We start from the raw sequence: 22063 nt of genomic DNA on the forward strand, positions 1-22063 counted from the left end.
CAGAGCTTAAGTCCAAGTCCAGCCCTACCTGGGGCAGCAGGGTTTGGACTCTGTCCCCTCCTCTTTCCACATGGAGTAGTGGGGCTTGGGCTCTGTTCCCTCCCCACCTTTGGGGTCATGTTTTGTTATCAGAAAGGGGTTGTAGTGAAGTCCTAACATAACCATTATCCCTTATGATACAGTGCCGAGGTGTCACAGAGGCCTTTTCCATAGCTCAAAGTCCGAGACAGGGAATAAACCTTTTTTTGAAAGATCCTGTAATCCTCATTTCACAAGGGATGAGGGATCTTTCGAAAAAGGCTTTATTTTTTGAAAGATCAGCCTCTAGACTGCCGCTTTTCTCCAACAAAGCTCCGTGCCGGAAAAAAGCGGCGGCCATTTTTATGCTAATGATGAATGGGATATTTAAATCCCCACTTCATTAGCAATTTCGATGTGCCTAATCTACATCTCTCTGTTGGCAGAGAGGTGTAGTCTAGACACACGCTAAGAGAGAAACAGAGCAAAATCTTTAATTATTCTTTCTAATTAATGTTGGTCACCAGAGCAAACAAAATATTAAATGTACTCAAGTGATAATAAATTGCACCTTTTTTATAAGCCTCTATTTCTGAGCCTTGGTCACACTATAAACTTATGCTGATAAAACTTCATGGCTCATGGGTATGGATTTTCCATACTTCTGAGCAATATTGTTATAGGAGTCTAACTGCTAGTGTAGATAGTGCTCTGTCAACTGGAGGGCCTCTCCCATCAATGTAGCTTCCACCTCTTGGGCTTATTTATGCTGACAGGAAAAGGTTTCCTATTGGTATATTTACATCTTTACAAAGTTGTGCCGCTGCACTGCTTCAACACTTTAATTGTAAACTAACTCTGAGAAATAATGAGGCTTGCACATAAATTTCTCTAACAACTAGAATTCTTATCCTTTGTTAATCCTTCTTTTCATTTTAGAATATACAAACTATACCTTTGTTCAGATACATATATTAAGTTTGACTTGGCTGAAACAGTAGTTTAAGGCTAGTGCTGTAAGCTCTGGGTCCTGGCAATGCTTCCCCTGGTAACCCCATTGTTTTGACACATTACTTAGCTGCAATGTTAAATACCCAGGAACTGTGAAAGTAAACACTTAAGATAACAGCTTTAGTGACTGACTCATTTGTTGTAGAGAAAACACAGGTATTGTCCACTAGCAACAATATATTTTCAAATTAGATATTGGAGCATCATGTTTTCTGGTGCAAATAGAATACTTCAAAGATGAACTGGCCATTATGGAAAAATACAGTTGTCTTGGAGAAAGAATTTAGGCACTCTATCGAGCTTCTGTTACACACAGGGAATTCTAAGTGATTTTAGTAGGAATTTAGGTATGTCAGAAATGTAGCATCAGGATTTATGAGAGGAATATGTGACCAGATGCCCAGATTAGCCACATTTACTTAACACTCAGGGCAGACTGCAAGAAATAGGAAGTCAATCACCAGAATTGGTGATTTATTCTATAACAGGATTTACCAAGCTAGTAACAAAATAATTTTTAGTACCACTCTGATTAACAAGCGACCATACACAGTGCTCTCTAACCATTCCAGCTTTGGGCTCCTCTCTAAACAACCAAGGTGAAAATAGTGAGAGGTTACTGAAAACCTGATTCACCATATTGAAGATTCAGCAATCCCAAAGAGCCAGGCACTTATCTCCAGGCCAATATAAATCTCAAATCTTACCCACATATCATATATTGTCAGCCAGTCATTAATAACTTAATCTAAGATGTATTAATAAATGGAAATAGAAAGAAAAGAGCTATAAATTATTAATGTTGCGTACATATGCCTGTGTGTAAAGTTCTCAGGTCAGTTTCACAGCAGAGATGGGGAGGTTGCTGACTTGTTAAAAGTCTTTCTGGAATCAATTCAAAGGGTAATAGCACAATAGACAGTTCAGGTGTAGAGTTTGATAGATTTTTTTTCTCCTGGGAATTCCTGGGTAATCCAGCTATCTACTTGGAGACCTCAGTCCTATGGCTTAGAGCAGTGGTTCCCAAAGTTTTCGGCATCATGCCCCCCTTTTTGATTTTTGAGAAACCCTCATGCCACCCCCCTCCCCAAAATAGCAGCAAAACTTGGGGTGGGATTGACAGGGGTGTGTGTGGCTGGGTTGCCTCATGCCCCTCCTGGAATTTCTTCATGCCCCCCCAGTTTGAGAACCCATGGCTTAGACCTTTCCAGGTAAAGGTTAAGTACGCCTGAGATGAAAGGATCAGGTCTGAGGCACCTCATTTATAGCTCTTCTAGAATGCTGACAAGCCTCCTCACAGAAATTCTCTCAACAGGGCTTTTCTTTAAAGAAGAATAGGCCATGCACACAGCTTACAAACCATTGTTTTGAAGAGAATTTCGATTTTCTATGCACACACCAGTAAACTGGATACACTTATTTACATAAGGCAATTAAGTGGTCCTCCATTATATTGCAGACATTCAAACTGAAGACAATGTAGATAATACTATTATTTTCCTACAGTTTCTCGTATCTTTGATTTTAGGGTTAACTGGACATAGACACATACATAATATAAGGCAATAATTAGCATCTAAAAGCTAACTGAGTTACACAGGTAACTTCCAAGAAGTTACAGGTAAACATAGACAAATGGTAGTTAGCAACTATTCTCTGATTCTTATCAATACAAAGTGAATGAGTTTGGGATTGCTAACATAATTAACATGTATTTGATACCTGTTACATATGTGGATTGTCTTGATTACAGCTGTCATACCTCTTGTCAAGTTGATATAGGTCATACATAGGTTGGCTGGCTTGTCAATGTTGCAGCTACATATAATTTTTATCCTAAAACCTAGTTTGGTTGCTATTTCTGATCATAGTTACAAAATATTGTAGTCTGGAAAATGAAAGTTATTATAACTGTGAAATGATGCGTGAGGCTAAACATGATATATTATTTAGAGGTCAATTTGAAATGGCTAAATATTATGCAAGCTAGAAAAAGCTTGGGCTCAGAAGGGAAATAATAACTGGAGTTGGAATTTTCCAAAGCAAGCATCCCTGGCTGCCTACAATGGTATGTAGCCAGTATATGACTACTAGTAGCAAATATTGTCAACAGCTGGGATGGGACACCAATGGGGATAGCTATGAGTTACTATGGAAAATTCTTTCCCAGGTGATCAGGTATTGGATTTTTCCAACATGATCAGGGTCCAACTGATTACCATATTTATGGATGGGAAGGAATTTTCCCCTGGGTCAGACTGGCAAAGACTTTGGGGAAGGGAATTTTGCCTTCCTCTGCAGCATGGGCACAGTTGAAACTAGAGCAAATGGCAGAGTCTCTGTAACCTGAAGTCTTTTAGTCATGACTTGAGGACTTCAGCAACTCAGCCAGTGATTAGGGGTTTATTACAGGACCATGTGGGTGAGGTTCTCAGGCCTGTAATGTGTAGGAAGTCAGACTAGATGATCACAAAGGTCCCTTCTGGCCACAGAGTCTAGAAGTCCCAGGCACTTTGGAAAATCTCATCATACAATTTATCTTTAATGTTGCAACTACAGCAGTATGGGACACTATAAATTAGAAACAACAGAAACAGTGAGGTATGGTTTCATTGTCACATGTGATGACTGAGCCAGTAATACTGACACATTTATTCCTATTTCAAAACGGAAGTAATCCCCCCCCGCCGTGGAGCCCGGGTCAGTGGGACTGGGGCTCTTGTACATTTCAAAGGCAGAACATGGTAGTCCTTACTGATTAATCGAATAGTCGATGGAAATTCCATCTGACTATTTGATTAGTTAATCAAAATTTAACATTCTTACCTTGAGATAGGGCAGTGCTGCTGTTATCCTGTTTTACAGATGAGGAAAGGAGAAAAACAGAGACTAAAGCACTCATCTAAAATGACACCAGGAGTCTGTCGGAGAGCAAGGAATTGAATCCAGCTCTTGAAAGGTGGAGCTACTGAGCTGATCTTCACCTCTAGATACAGTTGTGTATTTGCCATAGTGATAGAAAGATTGGAAGTTACTCTACTTCTACAGTTCATTTCTGAGGAGAAATATAGTCATTTGTAAGATGCTAGAATTGGAACAGGGTTCAGGGCTGAAACCTAAAAGGGAAAAAATGAAGATACTTGCCGCTTTCACTCAGACTGCACTATGTGCTGCTAATTATGCTGCTGCTGTACACATGCCAGGAAGCTGGATTAGGAATCACTCAGTGAATGATTCCCTTTAAAATACTGCTTTTCTAACCAATTGACAAAGTAATAAAAAACTGTGGAGGAAAACATGAAAGATCACAATCACATCTGATAGTCAGTAAGAATCAATGTTATAATTACCCCCAAAATCGCATTAAAGTCACTAGCTAGTTTAGTTTGTGGTTCTGGAATAGTAAATGCAAGACATCTGGAATCTATTTTTGTTTTCAAATTCAAACTGTAACTGAAAAGGAGATCCTGTGAAGCAAGGAAGGACAAAGACAACAAGACAGCCTACAGAGCTAAAATTTGAACCTCGTAATACTGTAAGTGCCTTAGTGCATGACCCTGGTACTCTGACCTCACTATTTAGCTTCTACTGAGTGACAATAAATTGAGCATGCTGTAGCCAAGATCTACAGATGATGTAGAATAAGACAATCAGATCACTGAGACAAAAATACAGGAGTTGGGGGGGGAGGGGGTGCGGTGAGGGATTACAGCTTTATTTAGAGATCCAGCCATAGCTCACTTTCCCTCACATGACACTCCAGTTTGGTTTTCTTTTTTCACACCCTTCTAGAAGTCCAGTAAAATAAAGCACCATCATGAAAATATGCTGCTGTGCCAGAACATGTCCTCTTACATGTGCCAGGCTGACACTGTGCCTCACTGTATTTTACTGACATTTGTTCAAACAATCTGTTTTAATGGATGAATTAGTGAATAATGGGCAAGGTGTATATGGCCTCACTTCCTAGTAGGGCTTGAAATTATACTTCAGTGTGAAAGAATTTTCTTCTGAATAAAGCCACATGGCTCTTTTAAAATGGATAGTACATAATGAACTGTATCTTCAATTTCTCACCCTCTAAAATAAAAGGCCAGATCTTTAGCCAGCATACATTGGCACAGCTATGTTGACTTTGGAGTTCTCCTGATTTACACCAGCTGAGTATGTGGCTCACAGTGTACCAGGACATTTACATTTTCTTTTTTTATCATGTGAGCAACATCAGAATACTGCCTACAACCCCACAACTACTGTGGTTACATACCCACCTCAAAGACAGTATTTTATGCTCAATATCAAGGCCACATGTGTTTTTAATATTTGATGTTAAGTGATTCATTGAGCAGTACAATTTAACAACACCCATATGTACCAGTAAAACTAATCTTAAAAACTAAAACTATGTACCAATAAAACATGTATGAATGGCTTGATCCTACCCTTTGAAAAGGGGTCAGGACTTCCTACCAGGAGCTAGGAAACCCATCTAAGGTAAGTATCAGAGAGTTAGCCGTGTTAGTCTGAATCTGCAAAAGCGGCGAGGAGTCCTGTGGCACCTTATAGACTAACTGAAGTGTAGGAGCATAAGCTTTCGTGGGCAAAGACCCATTTCGTCAGATGCATGAGCTAAGGTAAGAATGCCTAGTGTCTTGGGTGTAAAAATATTCACATGAATAAGCTAAGAGCAGGCTTTAAGCCAGGAGAGCTGCTGCTCCCAGTATGGTTTTTTCCCCCTACTAGTCACCAGGCAAATGATAATTAGGGGGCTGGAGCACATGACTTTTGAGGCGAGGCTGAGGGATTTGGTCTTATTTAGTCCACAGAAGAGAAAATTGAGGGGGGATTTGATAGCAGCCTTTAGCTACGTGGAGGAGGTTTCCAAAGAGGATAGAGAGAGGCTGTTCTCAGTGGTGACAGATGACAGAACAAAGAGCAACAGTCTCAAGTTGCAGTGGGGAAGGTCTAGGTTGGATATTAGGAAAAACTGTTTTACTAGGAGCGTGGTGAAGCTCTGGAATGGGTGGTGAAGCTTTGGAGGTGGTGGAATCTCCATCACTAGAGGTTTTTTAAGTCCCAGTTTGACAGAGCCGTGGCTGGATGATTTAGTTGGGGTTTGTCCTGCTATGGGTAGGAGCTTGGACTCGATGTCCTCCTGAAGTCTCTTTCAACTCTATGATTCTATGAGTCTGAGACTCAGTTTTCAGTTACTACTCAGCAAGGCTAAAGCAGGGAAATTGGAGAATGAGCCCCTTTTACCCTGATAATCTGTGTGGCTTTCCAATGAATAACCAGTGCCACTGAAGAATCTTCATTGTGTCTCTAAACAGATAGATAAGCACCTATCCCAGCTTCTAGGCAACGTTTCCTAAGATTACAAATATAATCACAGAGAAGCGAAAATCACAATCTCCCTCCATCAGCAACACGGAAAGGTAACCCAGACAAGACTTAGGGTACGTCTAGACTTCATCCCTCTGTCGGCAGAGGGATGTAGATTAGGCAGGTCGACATTGAAAATGAGGCAGAGATTTACATATCCCATCTCTAATTTGCATAAAAATGGCCACCACGTTTTGCCAACTCAGCACTTTATCAGCAAAAAGTGGCAGTCTAGAGGGGGATCTATTGAGAAAGAAAGCCTTCTTCGACAGATCCCTTATGCCTCCTGCAAGGAGGTTTACAGGAACTGCCAAAAAAGTCTTTCTTTCTCAACAGATCTACCTCTAGACTGCCACTTTTTGCTGACAAAGTGCTGAGTTGGCAAAACGCGATAGCCATTTTTATGCAAATTAGGCACAGGATATTTAAATCCTTGCCTCATTTTCAATGTCGACATGCCTAATCAGCATCCCTCTGCAGACAGAGGAATGCAGTATAGACATACCCTTAGTTTGTCTACAAATACTAGTGCCACAGATCCATGGTGCTATGCCCCAACTTTTAAACAGTCTCTTTGAGGAGGCTTTCTTACTTGTGCTAAGATCCCAAGGGATGTCAATCTTCCTTTAGAATAGGCCATCATCACCTCTGAGACAGTACCTACAGCTTCAGGTCTCCTACTTCACACTATGGGCTCGTCTACACTGGCCCCTTTTCCGGAAGGGGCATGTAAATTTCAGCAGTCGTCGTAGGGAAATCCGCGGGGGATTTAAATATCCCCCGCGGCATTTAAATAAAAATGTCCGCCGCTTTTTTCCGGCTTTTAAAAAAGCCGGAAAAGAGCGTCTAGACTGGCCCCAATCCTCCGGAAAAAGTGCCCTTTTCCGGAGGCTCTTATTCCTACTTTGAAGTAGAAATAAGACCCTCCGGAAAAGGGCGCTTTTTCCGGAGGATCGGGGCCAGTGTAGACGCTCTTTTCCGGCTTTTTTAAAAGCCGGAAAAAAGCGGCGGACATTTTTATTTAAATGCCACGGGGGATATTTAAATCCCCCGCGGATTTCCCTACGACGACTAGTGAAATTTACATGCCCCTTCCGGAAAAGGGGCCAGTGTAGACGTAGCCTATGAGTTCTGCCCAACAAGTGCAACTAAGTCAGACGCCTATTCAGAAACTCTTACATTCTTCAGGGACTAATGCACCTCAGCCAGGATTTGCAATGATAACTGGCAGCATTTTCAAAACAGGGTTTATTACTTAACTGGACCACAGGACTGAAAGTCCTTAGGTTAGCATAGAGAAATAAAGGTTAACACACAGCCCAATTGATTAAGCCACAGCAATCCACCAGCCACGTTGCTGTGAATCCCATTTCAGGCTCTGTCTTTCTCTGATCCTTTGTCAGTCCCATGCAAGAGCAGCCAGACACTTTCCTTCAGAAGCCAACTCTTTATCCATTGCTGATCATATCTTAGTCTTGTGGTCTTGAGCTGTCTTCTGCTCACCTTCCCTGCTGAGAGGTGGTGATGGGGGACGCCTTCCTCTTAGTCATTGATTGCTAGATGCCAGTGATCTGGTCAATGAGATTTCCCTTGTTCTGTGGGATGATGCATTGATATGCATCACTTTCAGAAGGTTCCATCCAGTACCTTAATGACCCATTACATATAAATCTATCCATGCAGTTTTGGTCACCCCATCTCAAAATAGATATATTTGAAATGAAAATGTTATAGAAAAGGGCAACAACGATTAAGGGCATGGAACAGCTTTCGTTTGAGAAGAGATTAGAAAGACTAGAACTGCTTAGCTCAGACAAGACACAAATAAGGGGATGATTTAATAGAGGGCTATAAATCATGAATGGTGTAGAGAAGGTGTATGGGAAAGTGTTATTTACGCCTTCATATAAACACAAGAGAAAGTTAATGCTCCTGTGCAGTAACTCAGGTTCTTTGAGATGTGTATCTGAATGGGTGCTCCACTGTAGGTGCAGCAGGGCTCTTATGCAAGGGATCAGAGATTTTCACCAGAAGTGCCCATCAGACCACATATGTGCACCTCCCCACCCTGCACCATGAACAGGACACATATATAGTACTGGTCCAACTGCCTTATGCAGCAGAAGGGATGAGGGCTGGTAGTTGAGCACCCATGGTGACACATGTTAAAGAACCTCAGTTATTGTACAGATTGAGTAACTTTTTGTTCTTTGAGTGATGTCCCTATGCATGCTCCACTATGGCTGATGAGAAAGCAGTGGTCTACCTTGAAGCCTGGGTCTTTAGAGTGGCATTTACTGCAAATGATAGGACAGCATGTCAGAAGAGAGTGCCTGCTGTGGCCTCATGAGTAATGGGATAATGACGGCAAAAGTATTTGCTGATGCCCATGTGGCTACTTCGCAAATGTCAGCAATGGGAATCATAGAATACTAGGACTAGAAGGGACCTCAAGAGGTCATCGAGTCCAGTCCACTGCCCTCGTGGCAGGACCCAGTACTGTGTAGACATTTAGCTAACCTACTCTTAAATATCTCCAGAGATGGAGATTCTACAACCTTCCTAGGCAACTTATTCCAGTGTTTAACCTCCCTGAGAGTTAGGAACTTTTTCCTAATGTCCAACCTAAACCTCCCTTGCTGCAGTTTAAGACCATTGCTTCTTGTTCTATCCTCAGAGGCCAGGAAGAATAAGTGTTCTCCTTCCTCCTTGTGACACCCTTTTAGATACTTGAAAACCACTATTATGTCCCCTCTCAATCTTCTCTTTTCTAAATTAAACAAACCCAATTCTTCCAGTCTTCCTTTATAGGTCATGTTCTCTAGACCTTTAATCATTCTTTTTGCTCTTCTCTGGACCTTCTCCAATTTCGCCACATCCTTCTTGAAATGTGATGTCCAGAACTGGACACAATACTTCAACTGAGGCCTAATCAGCACAGAGTAGAGCGGAAGAATGACTTCTCGTGTCTTGCTCACAACACACCTGTTCATGCATCCTAGAATCACGTTTGCTTTTTTTGCAACAGCATCACACTGTTGACTCATATTTAGTTTGTGGTCCACTATAACCCCCTAGATCCCTTTCTGCCGTTCTCCTTCCTAGACAGTTGCTTCCCATTCTGAATGTGTGAAACTGATTGTTCCTTCTTAAATGGAGCACTTTGCATTTGTCTTTATTAAACTTCATCCTGTTTACCTCAGACCATTTCTACAATTTGTCAAGGTCATTTTGAATTACAATCCTATTCTCCAAAGCAGTTGCAACCCCTCCAAGCTTGGTATCATCTGCAAACTTAGTAAGTGTACTCTCTATGCCAATATCTAAATCGTTGATGAAGATACTGAACAGAACTGGTCCCAGAACAGACCCCTGCAAAATCCCCTTGTTACTCCTTTCCAGCAGGATTGTGAACCGTTAATAACTACTCTCTGGGAATGGTTATCCAGCCAGTTATGCACCCACCTTATAGTAGCCCCATCTAAGTTGTATTTGCCTAGTTTATTGACAAGAATATCATGCGAAACCGTATCAAATGCCTTACTAAAATCTAGGCATACTACATCCACCACTTCTCCCTTATCCACAAGACTCGTTATCCTATCAAAGAAAGGTATCAGATTGACTGAGAAAAGCAAAAGAGATGGAGTGTGAGTGAGTGAAATGTGAGTTAGTTCCACTAGGAGACTGTTAATTGACTATTTGGTAGGGCAGATGTATACACTGTGAGATACACTTGACAAGGTGTTGCTCAGAGATGGCTGCACCCTTGGATCTTTCAGCCATTGAAAGGAATAAATTAGAGCGATTTTCAGAAACGTTTAATTGTGTCCAGGCAGAAAGATAATACTTATCTGCCATCTAGGATGAGCAGTGCTGCCTCTGCTTGGTTGCCATGAGGCTTCAGAAAGAAGGAAGGTGAATATGTTGATTGAGATGGAAATAGGATTGGAGCCTTGCGTAAAAATTTGGGAACATAAGAACTGCCATATGGCATGAGACCAAAGGCCCATCTAGCCCAGAAGCCTGTCTTCCAATAGTGGCCAATTCAGGTACCCCAGAGGGAATGAACAGAACAAGTAATCATTAAGTGATCCCTCCCTTGGCACCCATTCCCAGCTTTTGCAAACAGTGGCTAGGGACACCATCACCACCTATTCCGGCTAATAGCCATTGACAGACCTATCCTCCATGATTTTTACAGCTCTTTTTTGAACCCTGTTATAGTCGTGGACTTCACAACATCTTCTGGCAAGGAGTTCCACAGGTTGACCATGTGTTGTGTGGAAAAAGTACTTCCTTTTGTTTTAAACTTGCTATCTATTAATTCCATTTAGTGATCTCTAATTCTTGTGTTATGAGAAGGAATAAATAACTTTTATTTTTTCACTTTCTCCATACAAGTCATGATTTTATGGCTAAACCTCTATTATATCCTCCTTGAGTTCTCTCTTTTCCAAGATGAAAAGTTCCAGTCTTAGTAATAGCTCCTCACATGGAAGCTGTTCACGTCCCTAATGATTTTTTGCCCTTTTCTGAGTCTTTATAAATGCCAAGATATCTATTTTGAGATGAGGCACGCAGTATTCAAGATGTGGGTGTATTAAGAATTTATACAGAGGCAATAAAATAGTCTCGGTCTTATTCTTTCTATCCCTTTCTTAATGATTCCTAACTAACATTTTGTTTGCTTTTTTGATGCTACTGCACATTGAGTGGATGTTTTCAGAGAACTATTCACAATGACTCCAAGCTCTTGCTTTTCAGTGGTAACAGCTAATTCAGTCCCCATCATTTTATACGTATAATTGTGATTATATTTTCTAATATGCATTACTTTATTTTTATCAGCAATGAATTTCTTCTGCCATTTTTTTTGCCCAGTCACCTAGTTAGTTTTGTGAGCTCCTTCTGAAACTCTTCACAGTCTGCTTGGGACATAGCTATCTCAAGCAGTTATGTATCATCTGCAAATTTTGCTACCTCACTGTTTATGTTATGTAATTTTATCTATATGAAACGGTGTAATGAGGAATAGGCCGTAACGTCCCCAATTTTGACATGTTGGGCAGACATGACAGAAACAAGAAATGCCATTTTCATTGCTACATGAACATAGGGGCATAAGTCGTTGATTCAAACCAAGGTCTTGTAAGCGTATAGGACGAGACCATGGTCCCAGACTGGGGTTGGAACCTGTATGTAAAGATATTGGAGTCCCTTCAGGAAATGTTTTGTGAGTGGGTGTGGGAAGATGGAATGGCTGTCTATATGGCAGTGGAAGGTTGTGAAGGTTGCCAAATGCAAGTGAATTGAGCTGGTGGTGAATCCTGATTATTTAAGGTATAAAATATAGTCCAGGATAAGTGACTATATATGAGTATAGCGCTCATTGAGCCAATCTGAGGGCAGGTGCATGAGCACTGGAATCTAGTCCAGTTGTGGAGATAAGTGCATCTAATCGTGTTGTGTCTGATATTCAAGAGCATCTGATTAATTGCTTCCAAACAGAAGATATTCAGGGAACAAAGCTTCACTCCTTTTAGAAATATGTGGGTGCTCGTAAACTCTTTTGAAAGTACAGAATGAGACAGACACACCATTTCTGCTAATCCTAGTAACCTATCCTTCTGCTTACGGGAAGGGACTATGTATAATGGCTACAGAACGGCTCTGAGTGTTAGGACTCCTGTACTCTTCTTCTCTCAACTCTGCAATTCACTCAGCTCTCCTTTCTCCTCTCTTACCCACTTCTGCTTCTGTTTTGCTTTCTGTGCTTTCCTAATTCCGGAAAAGTCATGCAAAGCAGGTAAGTCAGAATAGGTAAATCCGCGGGGGATTTAAATATCCCCCGCGGATTTAAATAAACATGGCCGCCGCTTTTTTTCCGGCTTGGGGAAAAGCCGGAAAAAAGCGTCTAGACTGGCACGATCCTCCGGAATAAAGCCCTTTTCCGGAGGATCTCTTATTCCTACTTGAAAGCTTTATTCCGGAGGATCGTGCCAGTCTAGACGCTTTTTTCCGGCTTTTCCCCAAGCCGGAAAAAAAGCGGCGGATATCCCCCGCGGATTTCCCTATTCTGACTTACCTGCTTTGCATGACTTTTCCGGAATTAGGGGCCAGTGTAGATCTCTAGTTTGTAATATAAGAAAAGATCACATTCCCCTGTTTAGCAGAAAAGCAGAGGAGAATCAAGTCTCTCATAGTTCTATAGCCCGGGGTATGCTGCTTGAGCAGCTGTGTTTTTTCAAAAGAAAAACCATTTTTAAGAGAGAAGTACTGTTTTATTAGCACAGTGTCCCACAGAATTGATCCCATTCGATTGTTAGGCTTTATTTCCATGCCCTCAATAACTAGCTAAAGGCCAAGTATTTTATTACAATTAATAACTAAGGGTGTGTATAGACTACAGTGTTTTTTCGAAAAAAGTAGCCTTTTTTCGAAAAAACTTCACCTGCATCTAGACTGCAGCCGCGTTCTTTCGAAAGTAAATTGAAAGAATGCGGCAGTTTTTTCGATTGCGGTAAACCTCATTTTACGTGGAATAATGCCTTTTTTTGAAAGTACTCTTTTGAAAAAAGGCACTATTTGAATGCAAACTGTGTCTAGACTCTCTTTTGAAAAAGTGGCTCACTTTTTCGAAAAATCTGCTTGTAGTCTAGTTGCTCTCTTTCGAAAGAGGCTTGTAGTCTAGATGTAGCCTAACATAAAATAACCTAAAGAACCAAACTTTCAAAACATGCTGCCTAAATTATGGCTGCAATATTACCTCACACACTCATTGTACATGTAGAATAGATAATCACATGAATGAGAGTGCCAGTGCCCATTTTGCACTTACAAGTGTGATTTTTGCATGCCTATAGGCAGATTTTATGGATGAAATTTCAGGAGCCTGTTCTAAATTATGACTGAAAGAGGGGAAGCCTCACACGAGACAAAGCCCTGGGAAATAGAAATGCAAAAAAAGAATTTCATCTTTCATTTTAAATAGGAAATTTTCCTCTCTGTTTCTGTTGATAGCTTTGAAATCATGTACACAAGGCAATAAGGTTGAAAGGAACAAGCAGACTTCACTTCTGCAGCCAGAGGGGATGATCTAAGACAACTCCTCCCTTCCTGCCCCAACTTTTATTTAAAAGGAGTCAAATGCGTTTGAGGAGTTTGCCCCAAAGACTCCTCTTTCTAGTTTCCTCCCAATTACTTAGGCTGGCCCTATGGTGTAACAGTCAGAAATAAATAAGTATTTTAAAAAAGCTCTTAACTTTTTAGGCCAAATTCTGACAGACTTCAGTGGAGTACGATGGCGACAAACCTGCCAATGGCTTTTGTTTCTCCGTTTGCCCCAAAACAGACCTGGATGTAATGATGATTTCAGATGTAAGAAAAGCTGTAATTTGGCACAACTCCAAAAGCAGTTTTCTTTGGCAATGATCTGTATCTCTATTACTATGTATAAATAATTTTCTGTAATAAAATAGATATTTCTGCCTGTGCTTAAAGAAAACATCATCAGCCACTTCTGGCCACCAGAACAGGAAAATGTAACAACCTCAGATTTACAAATCTTTAGACTTTTAGCTATTCCAAAAGATTTACAGAAATGATAGGAAGGAAGCAGCTGGTGACAGTATCTAGCATGCCATTTATTTCTTTCATTGACAAATTTACATTAATTACCCAATTTGTAATTCAGTTTCAAGAGGAGGCCCCCCAACACTGCATACTTGGGGGATTAAGTTGTTTGTTTTTAAATGATAAATTAGGAACATGTGTGTCTGCTGACTCAATGGAAAAAAGGCAGAGAGCACAAACCCCAGGCTGAGTTTCTCAGTTGTTCATAATAGCCCTGGCACTGCAGTCATCACACAGTCTTGCTGAATTCTGAATATGGTGACTGAGAGGACTGTATCCACTCTTCTAGGTGTGACAACCAGTGCAGGAACTGCATGGCTTTGCTCAAGCTGTTAGATAGACTTATTTTTGAAGAAGGTCAGAATAGCAACAAACATTCTGAATAGCATTCATTAAGCAGATCCTTCCTTTTAAGGGCATCTTGGCAGTTTTTCTGTCTAAACAAAACTGTTTCAGTTATGGGATCATCTAGCCTTCATTTCAAAGAATCCAAAGCTTGTTCCAGAGTAACCACAGAGGTCAGTTCAACATGAGAAACAACATTTATTCTTGCTTGCAGACCGGGAAATTCTTCCTATGAAAAAACATTGCTAATCTTGGGAAATGAATGGAACATGCAATGTAACCTAAGGCAGATCTACTAGAAAGGTGACACAATTCTTGGGTTCTGAGACAGAGTGAAAGCGTCCCAGAGATGCTGTGGGTCAAATTCACTTCACATGCATTGCCCACATTCACCATCACCTCATGTAGAAGTTATGAAAACAAACCTCTGCAAAAACAGAACCCTGCCAGATTTTGATTGCTATATGTATCCCTGATTTCAATGGAGTTACCCCACAGATGAAATTGGCCCATTATTGTCACCTCAGGTGAAATCCAAACCCCAATAATTTAATAGGCAGATATACCGATCTCAGAACTAGAAGGAACTGTGAGAGATCATTGAGTCTAGTCCTCTGCCCTCATGGCAGGACCAACTCCCATCCTTTACAGATTTGCCCCAGATCCCTAAACATCCGCCTGAGGAATTGAACTCACAAGCCTAGGGTTAAGTAGGCCACTACTCAAACCACTGAGCTATCCCTCCCATGAGGGGAATGGTAAAACTTCTCTGGAGCTTGGGTTTCATCCCTACTGCTTTAATGTGCTGTGCTGCAGTGTGTTGGAATACAGGCAGTCCCCGGGTTACATACAAGATAGGGACTGTAGGTTTGTTCTTAAGTTGAATCTGTATGTAAGTCGGAACTGGCGTCCAGATTCAGCCGCTGCTGAAACTGACCGCCAGTTCTGACTTACATACAGAATCAACTTAAGAACCCCAGGCGTCCCCAAGTCAGCTGCTGCTGAAACTGATCAGCAGCTGATTCTAGGAAGCCCGGGGCAGAGCAACTCTGCCTCGGGCTTCCTGTAGTCAGCGCTGGTCAGTTTCAGCAGAAGCTGACTTGGGGACGCCTGGGGCAGAGCAGCTGGGGTGCTGCTGAGTTGCTCCAGTAGCGCCGCTCCTCGGTGCTACTGGACCAACCCAGCAGCACCCCATCTGCTCTGCCCCAGGCGTCCTGATTCAGCCGCTGCTGAAAATGACCAGCAGCGGCTGAATCAGGACCTGGGGCAGAGCAGCTGGGGTGCTGCCGGGTTGGTCCAGTAGTGCCCAGAGCGGCGCTGCAGGACCAATTGGCAGCGCCCCAGCTGCTCTGCCCCAGGGTCCAAAACAAAAGCCTGGTCTGCTGGGGGGGGGCACACTAGCTGCACCCCCCCCAGCAGACCAGGGACATGGGGAGCAGAGCCGCAGCGGCAGCGGGGTGCCGCGCCTCTGAGGCTTTGCTCTGGCAAAGTCTCAGAGGCGCAGGACCCCGCCGTGGCTGCAGCTTCAGTCCCGGTGCCTGTGGTCTGCTGGGGACGGTCTCCAGCAGACCAGGGGCACCGGAGCAGCTTACGAACGGGGCTTTCTCGCCCCGGAGCTCGCAGGTAGCAATCCGCCACCTCGACCTCCGGGGCGAGAAAGCCCCGTTCGTAAGTGCGGATCCGACATAAGTCGGATCCGCGTAAGTCGGGGACTGCCTGTATACAGATTGGACATCCTGAGGTGCTAGTTCATGCTGCAGTTCCCACTCCCACAGTCCATATTACAGGGTTGTGTAGACATAAACTATCAGTGCCCTCCAGCAGTTAGGCAAATACATTTCCAAAGTATGTTAAGCTAATGCGCACAGACACTCTGACTGCACAGCAATATTGTCCACAGGGGGAGCTAGTGCGCACTAGCTACTGCAGAGTTCTTTTCTTGTGTGGACAAACCCTTGGCTTATGTTATCCAATGGTTCTCAAACATGGTCCTCAGGGTTGTGATTGTAGCTTAAAATGATCAGCCACCTCTGAGAGTACCTGACATCTCTGTGACCCCAACTGCTGCTGCACGAGAACTTGCTCCTAGTTTTTCCAACCAGAGCACGGTGCACATAGGGAAAGACAAAGAAGAAAATGCTGGATGGAGGTGAGGACTGGGCTACTGGTGAGCTGGAGTCCGCCTCTTGTTAATAGAGGGTAATGCAAATGCAGCCCTGACTTCAGCTTTTCAGCTTCTTTGTAATGGAGAATCTGTTTTCATTTAAAGATTAAAGTCAGTCTCTAGCCCTTCTCTTTGAGAATGGAGCCTTGAAAACCATACACTGATGTAAACCAATTGTGAAGGTTAATAGGAGGATACAGCTGGTCTCCATTCCTACCGCAGGCGGCGGAGGGGACTTTAAGAAAACTCCTCTCTCTTCCACACACATTGACACAGACACACATTCATATTGTAGAATAAATCAGTTAAGTTTTGGGTACATCTCCAAGAATTATCTCCCCAGCACTTCCCCCATCTCCTTCTGCTATCCTGGGCATAACATGACAATTATCAAGGACAGAAATGAGCTACCCACTCTTATACCACCTGTGATGGGGATGGAGAGGCAGAGAATATGTGGCAAAAATTGGTTTTGTAACTGATGCTTAAAATGGACAGCCACCTCTGAAAGTACCTGATATCACTGTGACCACAACAGCTGCTGCACAAGAACTTGCTCCTAGTTTTTCCAAACAAGGCCTCTAGGGTGCACTTAGGTAATGACAAAACAGCAAGAAAGCTCTGCTTATCCAAGCCAGGAGGAGAACCCGCCCCCTGCTTTTAGCAGAGGAATGACAGCTTCACTCCCAGCACTGCCCCACTTAGCCCCAAAATCCCAGGAGAAGGATTCCTATAGTCCAGGGATGGGCCAGATACCTTTCACGGGCCAGATCCAGCCTGCCAAGCCATTGGATCTAGCCTGCGGCCCCCTGTGCTAAAATCCTCAGGCATGCAGCAGCTTCTGTTTCAAGCATAGGGCTCCTCCACATGCCTCTTTGCTCTGGAGTGGGGGGGGGGGAAGGCTTTGTGTGTCATCTCCCCACCCCTAGCCCCATCCTCAATTCCTACTGGCTGGAAACAACCAGCTAGCAGGAGCTGAGAGATTGGCCTTCAGGATGGGGTAGTGCAAGCCTTTCTCCCCTCCCAGAGCTGAGAGCCACATGGAGGGAGCCCAGCCTGCCTTGTGGTGCTGCAGGGCTGCTGGCCTGGAGACACTAAGGTAAGCACCTCCCAGCCAGAGCCTTCCTCTGGCACCCCAGCTCCAGCTGCACAACAACTCCCTCCCCCAGGTCACCATCCAAACCCTCTGCTCCCCTCTGTACTCCCTCCCTCACCCTTCCCCCAGGCCAGAATCTTCTTCTGCACCTATATCCCCTCCTAGACCCTGTACCCCATCCCCTTGCTCCAGGTCACCACCCAAACCCTCTGCAGTCTGCACCCCCTTTTCCTCTTCTTCCAGGTTACAATTCCCTTCCAGACTTTGCTTCCTCTCCTAAAGCCTCTCTCCTGCACCTATACTCCCTCCCTGATCCTACACTCCAATCCCCTAACCCAGGTCACAACCCCCTCCTTCACCCAAACTCCCCTCTCAGACCTCACAACATCTCCTGCACCCCAGTCCCTTACCCTGTGCACCCTTCTACACCCAACCTCCATCCTAGACCCCACACCTCCTCCACAAAAAAGTGTGGCCCTTGACCACTTTCCAAAATCTTGGCGTGGCCTCTCACCAAAAATTATTGCCCACCCCTGCTATAGTCACTAATGCCCATTTGTTTCTGGTGGTGCCTGCCTGTTGCACCCCACTAAAAAGTCTGAAGTCATACTGCAAGAGAGCCTGAAGCCCTGTATCCCCACTCACTGACCAGGGATGACTTGTTCCCCTGGATCTTGCACACTAACTTGGGGAGAACTGCTCCCCCATGCTCTGCACACCAGCAAGGGGCGATCTCCCAGCAACAAGGAGAGATCTGTTCACCTCAAGAAGCAAAGGTGATTCATTCTTCAACTGACCTCCAGCCCACTAACGGGGGAGTCGCCACCTCACATCCAGACTGACACTGATTTGCCTGCTCCCACTGCTGAAGGAACAGGGGGAACGGACGGACTTGGGAGAGAGCAGGAATGTGGAATGGGTTAGCTGAAGAGAGGGAACAAGCACAGAGAATGAATGGACTTTGGAGGTGTGGGTGGGAGTGTGTGAAACAGGTAGGATTTTGTAACAGGGAAGAGTATTTTACTCCGAGATTTATTGCTTGTGTTGCTGACCAGGGACAACTGTATGAAGGGGCCCATAGTTCACTTTTGGCAGCATATCACTGTGCAGAGCAAGGGCTGAAGAACCAGTTGTTCTATAATCGAGCACCGACACTGTTTATCACGGAATCACAGAGAGTAAATAATGGACTTGATAAACATAGACTTTCCTTTTTTACTCACAAGAGGGACACACCTGCTCATCTAGCTCAGTGGGGTAAAAATGTGAGAAAAATTAGGGAGGGGACATACATGATTATCATGACAGGCAGATATTCTGTCCACAGAAGGATTAAGGGCTTTAACTAACTCCTACTGAAGTTAATAGGAGCCTTCAGTGGGAACTGGGACTAGGCCTCTGCAGCCCAGATCCTGCAAACGCTGGGGCTGGAGCACTCCGCTTCCCATAGCTGTGGAGTGACCTGGCTGGGAGATGAGCGGTAAAGCAGCACAGGTTGCTAGGTCGCGCCGCATCCTGTGTCTCCTGCAGCCACGGTGAGTGCAGAAGGACCTGATTCTGCTGGTGCCCTGTGCCAGGCTCCCAGATAATCACCTGGGTCACATCGCTCTGGGGAGGGGGCTTTGGGGAAGTGGTGCAATGGGGCAGGAGGAAGCGGAGCAGGGTGGGAAAAGGAGAAGTAGGGATGGATCAGAGGTGGGGCTTGGGGGAAAGGGTAAAGTGGGGGTAGGATGGGGCAGAGCAGGGGTGAGAAATGGCAGAGCGGAAGCAAAGGGGGTTGCTCCAGCCCTTCCCCCGCTCCCCAGGGATGTCCCTGCCTTGAAGATAGGGCTTGTGTTGCTAGAGGATGGTGTTTTCAGGGCACTGATCCACAGCAAGTACTGACAAAACTTCCCCACACTAAAGGCCGACGGCTCTGAGATGCCTCAGAACCCGAGGTACCCTGGGAAATGTCACAGTGGAAAAGTCAATGGGATTTACATCCAGTTTTCTGGTTCACTAAGAATCATATCCCATGCACTGATATACCAGATAATATAGTTACTGAGCAATTCACAAGTGAGAACTTTGGGAACAGGTAAAGGAAAGGTTACAGTCTATTGTCGTGTGTTTATTTCTGATAGGAAACTGAGCAGCAGAAGAGGCAGGATGTGCAAAGAAGCATCTGTTAAGTATGCCAAAAAACAGTTGGAAAAGTTGTGTACTAATCTATATAAAAAATATAGATGCTAATCTACTATAAAAAAGTAGAGGACTTTAAAGCCTTACTAGTGGCTTATGACAAGTGACATCAGGGTCAATTGGATTTCCTAACTATGCCTAAAGATTTAAAAAAAAAACCCAGCAGGGTGCAGCCCACAGTGAAACAGCCCTGCTGACAGAGCTATCCAGACAGGAAAGGGACAGCATGGAAAAGAGAACAAGAGCATGGGGGGGGGGGGGGGGGGGCTGCAGAGAGAGACAAAGAACAAGTTCAGCTGCTCTAGAATCAGCTCACCAAAAACATTGGTTCTAGAAGACGAAAATTATGAAGGCTGAGAAGTAAAAGCCGTAGGGAGACAGGCAGGACACCCTGAATGTATCAGACCTAAAAACTGATTCATTAGCAGACAGATAACACTCACCAGGGATTACACAGCTGGCATGAGCTGGTGCCCAAGTTACACAGAGATCAACTGCATTAAAGAATATCTGATCACCTTTGAAAGAATATGCACTGTACAGAGAATGACTTTTCATCATCATTATCAACAACCATGGGCTCAATGCCCGTTGGTGTCCAATGCCTTCCTCACTATTTCCTTCCATCTTTCCCTGTCCAGTGAGGAGTGGCTTAGTTTCTGTAGACTAGCTCTGCACCAATCTACTATACCATCTCCCCATTCTCTGTGGGGTCAGCCTCTCCTATTCAGACCATTCATTATGCCGAATACCAGGGTCTTACATTTCGCTTGTTGTTCATTCTGCAGATATGCCTGAATAGTTGTATCTTCCATTGTATAACCTTCTGCAGTAGGTTCTCTTTCGGCTGTATCTTCCTACATAATTCCTCATTGGTGAACTTCTGCACCATCTTATTCTGAGGATCTTTCTAGAACAACTCCTCTCAAACACCAATATTCTTCTCTTTTAATTTTTCGTTATCATCCATGTCTCACATCCATACAACAGGCTGCTAAATACACACATTTTCAAGACGCTCAGCTTCATTCCTAAGCTAATCACTTTACTTTTCCAGATCTTATCTATTGCTTTCAAACTCGCTCTTGCTTTCGCTATTTCCTTCTTACAGTCTAGATCATACGTCATGTTGCTCCCCAAATACTTGAACTTCTCTATGTTCTCTAGTTCGATCCCATCTACATTGATCTTCCTTCCTATTTCTTTATCTCCTAATACCATTGTCTTCGTTTTATCGATATTCATAATCAGTCCATACCACTTCCCGTCCTCATTTAGCACCTCATTTAGCACTGTTCTCGCTAGCTTCTCTTCATCTTCCTCTGCGATAACTATATCATCCGCAAACCTCAAGTTGTTAATTCTCATCTTGTGCACTGATATCCCTTCTACCTTTTCCTTGATCTTGTCCATTGCTATCTCTAGGTGCATGATGAAGATACTTGGCGATATTGGATCTCCTTGTCTCGTACCTCTACTTGTTCTAAACCAACTTCCCAACTCTTTGCATGTTCTCACCGCTGCCGCTGCATTATCATTGATATCCTTCAACAACTGTATCAGTCTGCTATCCACTCCATACGACTCCAACACCTCCCAAGTCACTTTCTGATCTATACTGTCAAATGCCTTCTAAAAATCAACAAAGCAATTGTAGATGTTCTTGTTCTTTCACCGAGTTTTCTCCGCTATCAACCTTAGTGCCAATATCTGCTGTATGGTACTTCTATCTTTCCTGAATCCTTCTTGCTCATCCGCTAGATGTTCTTCTATCTGCAATCTCAATCTCTCTATCAGTATCATCATCAGCACCTTGCCTAGATAACTCATTCAGGCAATTGTTCTGTAGTTCTTGCACTCCAACGCGCTTCCTTTCATGTGTCTTGTCACTAGCACTGAACTTGTCCATTCCTTAGGTGCCTTCCCTTCTTTCCATGCTATATTACATAGTCAGTGTATTTCCTGACTCATACTTTCTCTGCCATATTTGATCATCTCTCCCATGATCTTATTATTTCTAGGGCTCTTATTGTTCTTTAGTCGTTTCACTGCTCTTTCTACTTCCTCCTTCAAAATACCAGTCTCGGCGGTGATATCGCTTTCAATTCTTCGATCAGTCTCTCTGAGACACTCGGGTCCAACTGTGCTTTGTACAGATCAGTACAATATCTCGTCCATCACTGCATAACCTTCTCCTTGTTCATGAGCACCTTATCATTTTCGACTTTGAT

General features: G+C 43.6%; 1 protein-coding gene across 5 annotated transcripts in view; it reads right to left on the reverse strand.

Moving 5' to 3' along the window:
- Positions 1 to 22063, reverse strand: part of C1QTNF7 (C1q and TNF related 7) — a 132537-nt gene that overhangs the window by 56462 nt on the left and 54012 nt on the right. Inside the window, exon 1 of one of the 5 annotated variants that reach the window (XM_075930711.1) lies at positions 3856 to 3950. The exons of the other annotated variants lie outside the window; for them this stretch is intronic. Within the exon in view, the coding sequence (XP_075786826.1) occupies positions 3856 to 3931 (76 nt within the window). The 5' untranslated portion in view covers positions 3932 to 3950. Of the gene's footprint in view, positions 1 to 3855; positions 3951 to 22063 lie in introns of those variants that run through there. 5 annotated transcript variants of the gene reach the window in all.

Source organism: Pelodiscus sinensis, chromosome 5, assembly GCF_049634645.1.
Source record: "Pelodiscus sinensis isolate JC-2024 chromosome 5, ASM4963464v1, whole genome shotgun sequence".
Classification (NCBI taxonomy): Eukaryota; Metazoa; Chordata; order Testudines; family Trionychidae; genus Pelodiscus; species Pelodiscus sinensis.